The 10,033-nt window shown below is 46.1% G+C and overlaps 1 protein-coding gene across 1 annotated transcript; it reads right to left on the bottom strand.

Annotated features, from left to right (window-relative positions):
* Window positions 1-522: 522 nt before the first annotated feature.
* Window positions 523-9,021, bottom strand: CCKAR (cholecystokinin A receptor). The gene is made up of 5 exons (XM_021679416.1): window positions 8,869-9,021; window positions 7,910-8,161; window positions 4,195-4,456; window positions 2,171-2,298; window positions 523-1,055 (listed from the first exon to the last, which is right to left on the bottom strand). The coding sequence occupies exons 1-5, from the start codon at window positions 8,978-8,980 to the stop codon at window positions 523-525; spliced, it is 1,287 nt and encodes a 428-aa protein (XP_021535091.1). The 5' UTR covers window positions 8,981-9,021.
* Window positions 9,022-10,033: the final 1,012 nt, after the last annotated feature.

Below are 10,033 nucleotides of genomic sequence, written 5' to 3'. Positions count from 1 at the left end.
GTCAGGCTGTTGTCTTACTTCAGAAAAATGGCCAGAAGAGGGTTTGCTTCATGTTCCCTTTTTGTGGGTCATGATGAGAGGGGTGGCTACACTATGTACATGATAGACTCTCTCCAGAGGCAAAGCAGCCTCCACACTTCTGCATCAGCAGATGAAGCAGAGCCCAGAACTGTGTCACTAGGGGGAATAAGAGCCCACCTTGGATGTTCTAGAAACTAATAAAGCTTAAGTAGGGTTCACATCTCCACTTGGACCACGTGTTTGGCATCGCATTTGTAGAATGAGCCCCGTTGGACTCCTGTGACTGGCCTGTTGAGGTGTTTCTGATGGCGAATGTTACTGAACCCTTCCTGCCTGGACTGGCCCAGAAACCAGGTCACAGCCCCACTCTGCTGGAGTTTCCCCTGGAACCCGGAAGAAGGATGAAAAGCGGACAATGAACAGCTCCCGCGGGCAATGGAATCTTCCTTCCGGTCTCCGCCCTCCGCCCCTCCTTCCTGCAGCCCTGGAGGCCCGCACAGCTCAGGGGGGCGGCGCCGAGGCGCTCATGTGGCTGTAGGAATACCTGGACAGAGAGGCCCCCGTGGTCCTGCCTTCCTCCTCCTCTCCCACCTCTCCCCTCGCTCCTGGGGGACCGGGGTTGGGGCAGCAGGGGAAGGTGGCCATGAAGCCAAGGCGGAACCGTTTGTTCATGAAGCAGTAGATGATGGGGTTGACACAGGAGGAGGTGTAGGACAGCAGGAGGATGAAGGAAATGGGGGTCCCCGAGAGGCGGCGCTCGGCCGACGCCGTGTCATAGGCCCGCCAGGCGTTGGCGCTGAAGATGGGCATCCAGCACAGGAAGAAGAGGACCACGATGACCATGAGCATGCGGATCACCCGCTTCTTGGCCATGAGGTTGGCCGCGGAGCTGCTACTCCTGATGCGGTTGACCCCGCCGCTGCTGGGGGTGGACAGCTGCTGAAGCTCCAGCTTCCTGCGGGGCTTGGCCTTCTGCAGGTAACACCCATCGCTGTCCTCATACCTGCTGCTGCTGCCGGTGCTCGGTTTCCTGTCTGGATGGGCAAGTGACATGGCTTATTGTTGGGGATGGGTCACGCGGGGCAGATGCCCCTTCCATCGAGGGGGTCAAACCAAACTGGAACTGAAGCAGGGGGCAGGCATCCTTGGGCCTGTGCTGGTATGGGTAAGTACTGATCTACAGTAGTCCTTTCCTTCAAATGGAAAGCTACTTAAAACTAATAAAATAATGTGGGGTGCCTGGGTGGCTCAGTTGGTTGAGCCTCCAACTCTTGGTTTCCGCTCAGGTCTTGATCTCCGGGTCTTGAGATCAAGCCCTGCACTGGGCTCTGCACTGAGCCCAGAGTCTGCTTGTGATTCTCTCCCTCTCCCTGTGCCCCTCCCCTCACTCTCTCTTGTCTCTCTCAAATAGATAAGTAAAATCTTAAAAACAACAACAATAATATATAATCTATCATATACATAGTATATAATAAAAGAATATTTTATAGACATCAATTATAAGGATAAGAATTACTAAAGAATGAATATTCACACTCTTTCTTTTCCCAGATCCTCAGGGGAAAGGTCCCTGCTTGCTTGGTAAGCTTCCAGAATGCTTTTACTGGGAAACCTGGATAATGAGCAAAAATCAACCAAAACCAAAGAAGCCCTGGAGACATACAAGTTCCGGTAAAAGAGCTGAATGAAGGGGTGGAATGAGAAGGGCAAAAAGTTATATCAACAAAGGTGTTGGGGTAAATTGTAGTGGCTAGTGGATTACAATGAGTGGGAAGAAGTTAGGTTTTGGGCAACTGCAGGGTGATAAGGAAAGGGAGACCAGAGGTGGGGGGTTGGAGTTACAATTCCCTTCAGTTGTGGAAGGAGGGGTCCGTTGGCATGCAACACTGCAGACAGCGAGGGACACACGGGCCCTCAGTTGATAACTGGGTATATGCGTGTTAGGTCCATTTTGAGAGGGACAATTTCTCCATTTTACAGATGAGGGAATAGGGACACTAGGTCTCTTGACTGTGCCTTACGGCACAGAGTCTCTCCCAAGGATACTTCCAAAAATCTCCAACACACACTCTGGGTATAACTATTTATGTTATAGGAACCAAGCTTTTGTGATATTTTGGCATAAACCATACAGCAAAGAGGTAGTTACCCCTAGCAGACTTCTTCTGGATAGCATCAAACTTTATTCCTTGGTAAAGTTCCAAAGAGATCAATCCGTACGCCACCATCATCACGATTCCGGGAATAAGAAAGAGGATGAGTAACAGGAACGTGTGCCTAATAAAATAAAAAGAAATTCAATAACCATAAACTCCAGTATTTCAAACTCAGACGGGATGGAATAAATAGGATTCATCTCCATTTCAACTGGTCTGGGCGAACACATTAATTACTAGTATTTAATAGCCTTGGAAATACTATGTCTGGAGGTTCGGTCATTCGAAGTTGCTTATTTCTCTTCTTTTTTTCAGATAAAGTCTATTATGAAGGACTAGTTAAGTTGGAAAAGGCTGGTGTGTTCTGTGCCTGAAACAAGCCTTCATGTAGAACCAATGAGAACTTAACAAAAGCAAAGGCATGTGAATAATCTCAATAAAGCTGTTACCAAAAACATCAACAAATACTGATAAGAGCTTACATTCATCGAGGACTTACTGCGCGACACACTAGGCTAAGCATTGTACAGATAACAATATTTCATATATATATGCAACACTAGATTTAACTCCCATAGTAACCTTTGAGGTAGGTACTGTTACCATAATACCTATTTTATACATGAGGAAACTGAGATTTATAGAGATTAAATCATTCGTTCAGAGTCACACACCTAGTGGCAAAGGGGGTATTTGAACCCAAGGAATACGCAATTCTAGAATCTGTGCTTTTAAGCATCACAATATACTATTTGTTGACTTTACAACAACAGAACCGTCAAGCCCATAGGTAGGAATGATGGATGACCTCCGTGGTTTTGCACAATAGGGTGTTCTGGCTATTTCTGCCCCACTGGCACAGTGGTGGGCTCCTTCTAGTGCCTGGTGGGGCAGAGCTATGCTTTCTCTAAACATGTTTGATTCCTGAAGCCCCACGGCCTCCTTTATGAGTCTGGCCCCTAAATCATTTTTGCAGTCTGGCATGTGTAAGGTTACAGGATTAGGCCGTAAAATTGTCAGAGGCTCACAGTGGCTGGCCATTTCTCATTTCAATTGGACATGTTTTGATAAGATTCCTTTTCAAGTCTTGGAACTGTTTCTCTCATTTGCAACATAACTCTGTGTGTGTGTGTGTGTGTGTGTGTGTGTGTTACTTGGTTGAAATAAAAAAAAAAAGGAAGGCAAAGAAAGCAGAGATTATCTCAGTTTTGAGCCATTTTTGAATATCTAGTTCCCTGATTCTAAAATATGCCTGGAATTAGTAAACGTAATACCCTGCGTTTGTATTTTTTAGAATATTTAATGACATTTTCATACACAGGCTCTCCTTTGAATCTTACAGCCACCAATGAGGTAGATTAAAAAAAATCTCTATTATTATATCGTTGCATAGATAAAGAACCTGAACCTCAGAGAGGTTCCTTGCACTTGTCCAACGGCGGTCGGCTAGTAAGCAAAGAAAGTCTTAGAATCTCGCCTGTCTATGTCTAGTGAAGTGTTCTGTGTGCCAATACCATAGCTGCAGCTCTAAAAAAAAAAAGCAAAAAACAAAAAAAACCAACCACACAGGATTTGGGACTCATTCTCTGCTTTATCTTCAGTTCTTAGAAAAATCATAGCCCTCCAGATGCTGTAGCCAACCCCCTGCTAGACCATCCAGAGGCATTCTACATAGCGGGTAAGCAGAGAGGCTCTCTCTTTTCTAGTTTTGTGACCTTGAGCAACTCACTTAACTTCTCCGTGTCTCAGTTTCATCGTCTGCAAAATGGGGATGATAACAGTACCTACCCTATCGGGTTTTAAGAGGATTAATTGAAGTCATATGTGTATGGCATTTAAAACAGAACACGTAAGTGTCTGCTATCACTATTATCCTAAAAAGAAGTTAGAATAATCCTCCTCAAAGTCTCCTGGACACAGACCTCCCCCAGCCGCTCTGGACAATACATTCCCGTTTTTATAAAAACTGCACACCGTGACAAGTCGCATTTCGCAAATAAACACCACACCACCTTACCAGGACTGCTGCATGACATCATTTGGCAGTAGAAAGCGGCACATATTCGCCGTCTGGTTGTTATTTTTGGTAAAAGGCACCAGGCTGCTATAAATTGGGTACGGAGTCATAATAGTGAAGGAGAGGCACCAGGTCATGGCAATCACCTTCAAAGCATGGGATTTGGTCTGCCAGACCCGGGACTGTAAGGGTTTGCAAATTGCACCGTATCTTTCCAGAGATATGGCTACCAGATTAAAGGTGGATACACTCACAGACGTGCCTGGGAAAGGAATAAAGAAGCTGGTTATGACAGCTCTGAAATCCCAAGTTTATTTGCACATTAGCGTAAGCATATCTGCTCTGCACAGGTTCGATATCGAGGGACAACACTCAGAGGGGAAAGAAAGATCATGTACCTGTATTTTTTTTTAAATGATTGATTCCCAGCTTTGCTTCAAAAAGGATTTAAGGCAGTTAAAAAAATGTATTTATGAATACGTACGATTGCCAACATTTAGATACGTTTATTGAACTTTGGTTACAACTGAACTCCTTCTCAGGCTGAAGTTGCTCATTAATTAATAACCAAGGGGATGAGATATGTTCCTCTCCCACAGAAGAGGTTTTTGAGTCACCTAGAGAGAAGCTCTCATTTTGAGCATAACCTGAAGTTAAGTTGACCTAATAACCCAGATTCTTTTTTATTTTTTTATTTTTTTTATTTTTTTATTTTTTAAAGATTTTATTTATTTGACAGAGAGAGACACAGCGAGAGAGGGAGCACAAGCAGGGGGAGTGGGAGAGGGGGAAGCAGGCTTCCCGCGGATCAGGGAGCCCGACGCGGGGCTCGATCCCAGGACCCCGGGATCATGACCTGAGCCGAAGGCAGTCGCTCAACCGACTGAGCCACCCAGGCGCCCCAATAACCCAGATTCTTAAGGACTGTGACCCGGAAAGGTCACTGGGGTCTGAGCTGGAGGCATTAAAACTTTCCGAGAATTTCTAGTACAGACTCTTTTTAAGAATGAAACATTATAAATTTGAAAAAGCATTCTGTTGAAAAAACACATAGTAAAGGAAGGATAAAGGGAGGTCACGCTGTACTGTAACCAAAGGTTGCTCCTGGTGGGAGGACTAGAACTTTCCTTCTTATTCTGTTTGCTTTTCTGTATTTTGTAGAACGAGCATGCACCATCAGCGAGAAAGACATCACCAAACCTCACAGTGATGTGCTTAGGCAGAGTAAAAAAAACTTAATTTTCTTTAACTTTTGTATTTTGTGTGTGTATACTTAACTATCACGTCTTATCCCCTAAAAATTCCCTTTACCTATTCACCCATGGATCCTGTCAGTTTTTCTGATTATCTTTAGCATGATTTCTGCAGCCTTAGAATGAACCTAAGTTGGGGAGAAGAAGCTCTTAGCCTGGGGCCTTTTATGGGTGTAAATAAATTCTCTGAAACTGTTTATAAAAATGTTCTCTTTTCTAGGGTGATATACTTACAGTATTCCTTAGAGACTTGAAGGAATCTACAACCCCAAAACCATTAAATAAAAACGCATGTTCTGAGACAGGATGGCTGTGTTTTCCTGCACTGTACCCCAAGGAACTGATGACATTGAGATTACAGAGTGTAGCCCCAGCATCTTCAGAGTCAAGTCTGTATAATGGGCTCATTGTTATTATAAACCCACCATCAGGCAAGCATTCTTTCTTTCTTCCTTCCTTCCTTCCTTCCTTTCTTCCTTCTTTCCTTTTTTTTCTTTTTTTTTTTTTTTTTGCTGCATATAAGGAATTTAATGAATGTTAACTGTTAGGAATAGTATTGAGGAGAACACAGAATCAAGGGCAGAATCAAAATCCCCGGATTTAGAAATCCAACCAAACCATTATGGTATTGCAAACAGCTTCAGAATTTTCTTGCTTTTCATTTTAGCTATTTTTAAAAACATTTTTTTTTAGGTGAAACATCGCAAAAAATTAACCATTTTCTTTTTTTTTTTTTTTTTTTTAATTTATTTATTTGAGAGAGAGAATGAGAGAGAGCACATGAGAGGGGGGAGGGTCAGAGGGAGAAGCAGACTCCCTGCCGAGCAGGGAGCCCATGCGGGACTCGATCCAGGGACTCCAGGATCATGACCTGAGCCGAAGGCAGTCACCCAAGCAACTGAGCCACCCAGGCGCCCAAAAATTAACCATTTTCAAGCGGGCAATTCTGTGGCCTTCAGCACATTTACAGTGTTGTGCAATCACACAAGCACTTGTTTTAAATCTCCTTTCACAGACCCTAGTTAAGATTCTTAAATAATATTATCACAAGATACATATGGGTGGGCCATGAAAGCTGAAAGCGCGAGGAGATGCTAGTTAACTGTTATTGCTTCATTGTTTAATCATGATCCCTTTCATTTGTAAGTCTGTTTTTATTTTCAGAGCTCTTGGACAAGGACGGACACTTTCTTGGTTGTTTGTCCGTGGGACACGGATCAGTAATTAATTCATCATCGTTTTGTCAGGGGTGGATCCCGCTGCCTCAGTGGGGAGAAATCAAGGCTTTGAAAGCTTTCAGGTCACTGAGGACGGCCCCAGGCCAACGCAAGGCTGAGGTTAGAACAAAAAACAACCCTCTCTCATTTCCCGCCTCTCCTCCTCCCCGCAGCTAGTACTCGGAAGGGGTAAGGCACAGGGCAATCTGGCAGACAGAGGGCCGAGAAACATCTTTGTTCGGCTTCAGGGGAACCCCAGCAGCTGGCAAACTGGGGCGGCGTCCTCACCCACCACCGTGGTGGCTCCCGATCTAGGTTCAAATCTCAGCTCTGTGGCTTACCACCTGTGTGTCCCCGGGCACATGATCAACCTCTCTGTGCTTCTGTTCGCTCCTCGGTGAGACAGGAAAGAACAACTGTATTTTATTTCGCAGGGTGGGTTGGGAGATGAGATAGTGGGAGTAAAGCACTTTGTACAACATCTGGTGCATAAAAAGTACTCAAAAATCTCGGCTCTTGGGATTTGTATTTATCATCATCATTTTGATTGGCAGATTGATCTGCATGTCTCAGCCAGTCAGGGGGAGCTTAATGACCCACAGGCTCTGGGAGCAAAATCAGCTCCTCAGTGTCAGAGGGCTCTCTCTCTCTCTCTCTCTCTGCCCGAGAGCGTCCCAGTCCCTGGGGATCAGGCTGGGAAGTGAATCCTGAGACAGGAATCTAGAGCTGGGATGAAACTGGTTTTCACATAGCCCCTGTTCCCTAGGAGAGCAGGCGCAACAACAGAAAGAACCCTCCTCCACAACCCCCACCACCCCCAAAAGCCATGGCTCGGCTTGGGCAGAGCTCAGACAACGACCCATGGCTTCCAGGAAGGGACAGAGTCGCTTGAATCCTTCTTTCTTTCTAGCAGAAGCAAGCAAAACCAACCTCTTCTGTGGGTGCTTAACAACTTACTCCACCCTGAGAAACTGACCTCTGAAACAGATGACACACAGGGAACTGACTTCTGGCGACACGTGAGGACCGACCTACCTTAAAGCCAGCACCTGCGTCCTTGCACACAGCCCCACGCAGCCCGATGTTTTTTTGTTTTCGTTTTTTTCTGTTTGTTTTTTTGGTGGGTGTTTTGGTTTTTTTTCACTCAGCAGGACGCCTCTGCTGAGGCTGTCAGGGGTTGGGAAGGTCTGGGGCCGAGTGGGGTCTGGGGCCAGCTCCAGAAATAGTCGCCAGCAGCAAACTCACCCATGAAGTAGGTGGTGGTCTTGCAAACAGCACTCCCGAAGATGAAATCCTTGAGCAGGTTGGGGATGAGGTTGAACGGCATGCAGAAGAGGCAGAGCATGAGGTCGCTGACCGCCAGCGAGAGCAGGAAGATGTTGGTGACAGTTCTCATCCTCTTATTCCGAATCAGCACGGTGATGACCAGCGTATTCCCCAGCACACTGAGCAGGAAAATCACGGAGTACAGGAGAATCTGCACGGCCGGCTGCCACTCTGCAAAGAGTAACGGGGACGAGACAGAGGGACGGAGGTTATGGGAACAGAATGTTAAAACCTTAGTACACGAAATGAACGGTGATTTCCTGCAGATTTTTTTTTTTTTTTTTTTTTTTTGCAAGGGTCTACAATCACTGAACCCAACTATTCCTCTAGCGACAATATTTTGCAGAAGCAAACTGAGGAGCGCACGGAGTGATTCCTTTGCTTCTGGGAGGTTAATTTGTTAAAGAATCATGCAGGGAACCACTTTTTCTTAAGAACAAAGCTTCTCCAGTGACTAGTGATTGCTTTCTTTTCCCAGCTGCTAAGCATGATTTCACTTTAATCACTTTTTCATGCTGGATTTCCCCCAAGAAAAGGTGACAGCTCGATTGTGACAACACCTTTTCTGTGATGCTGGTAAGTTCCACCTTCGACACTTGTACCCCATTCTTATGACACTTCAGCTCCTCCTCCCTTGGCTTTTGTTCCCCCTGCCCCCCATGTCCTATACACCCATCTCAACTCTCCTGCGGGGGAACAATCAGGGTATTTGACTCAGATCTGCTTTTTGATCTGTTATCCAAACTTGTGAACGTATGACTTTATCCAGCCTGGTCTCAAGAGGACTTTGTTATATTTTCTCTATCAGCCTTGTCTTTGCTGATTTCTCCCTCCCCTCGATCATTCTCTGAATTAAAATAACAGTGTCTGACACCTACCTTTGGAAGGATGGGGCTGATCCAAGCAGAAAAGCGTCTCATTTTCGATTCCCAGCTCACAGGGAGGGGTGATGTAGCTTCCATTCACGAGAAGGCTGTCGACCACATCCATCCTCACCTGCTGTTCTCCAAGTGCTGGCGAGCTGGTGAATTGCTCACCCTCAGCTCATTCCTCTAATGACTGGAGAGCCTCCCAGACGCAACCTGCCGTGCAGGGGCAGGGAGGGAGGGATTTCCAGGTGTGGGCTTCTGCAGCCATTCCTAAAGGCGACGTGAGTTCACCCCGCTCGGTCCAGCTGGGCAAGCATTTGCTCTCCTGTCTTGGAAAAGGCAGCTCAGGCAAGCCAAGCCTGCTCCACCTTCCGAGCCCACCCCTCCCATTCCTGGGCCAGTCTAAGGGCCCTGAGCACAGACAGCTGGACTGCGAGTTAACCCTTCCCAGAGTGTCACTGCTCTTATACACACTTGTACACACACGGATACGCATGCACGGACACAAACACACACGCTTCCCCGGTACCTCTCTTCTCTGCATAGGAACCTGTCACCAACCCAGACATATGCAGAAGAAAGCCCAGGCTGGCTGTGTGAGACAGGAACAATTAACACGGTAACAGATACGATAATGCAGACCATCAGGACTGAAGGGCACGGAGGGACTGCGTTTCTACCTCCTTATATAAAAGCAATTAGTGCCTTTTTAGCTTTGGAACCATGCCCAGCAATGTGTGTAGATAGAACTGCCCTCTGGTTGTTAAGTTGTTACCAACCACACTGTTATTTCTCGTGGTCTCTGCCCTTGTTAACCGAGAGGGGAGGGGCTGCTTTTGGATATAGGGTTCCGGATCCTTATTACAAGAAAAGTTAGTAAGATCTCCCATTCATTCATTTATTCATTTGTCCATTCATTCAGCGCATATTCACTGAGAGTCAACCATTTGCCAAGCGCTCTCTGAACACAGAAGCAAATAATGAACAAGATCCTTTCAGATAGTGTTAAGCACCACGAAGGAAAGGAAGCCAGATGATGCAATGGAGAGGAATGGATTGGGGGCACTAATTTAGGTGAGGTGGTCAGGAAAGGCCTTCTGAAGGAGGGGACCATGATCTGACATCTGGAACACAAGGAGGAGGAAGCCTAGGGAAGATCTGGGGAAAGCTTCTT

This window comes from Neomonachus schauinslandi, chromosome 2 (assembly GCF_002201575.2).
Source record: "Neomonachus schauinslandi chromosome 2, ASM220157v2, whole genome shotgun sequence".
NCBI lineage: Eukaryota > Metazoa > Chordata > Mammalia > Carnivora > Phocidae > Neomonachus > Neomonachus schauinslandi.
The sequence above is the reverse complement of the archived record's forward strand: the minus strand, read 5'-3'. Positions and strand labels throughout refer to the sequence as shown.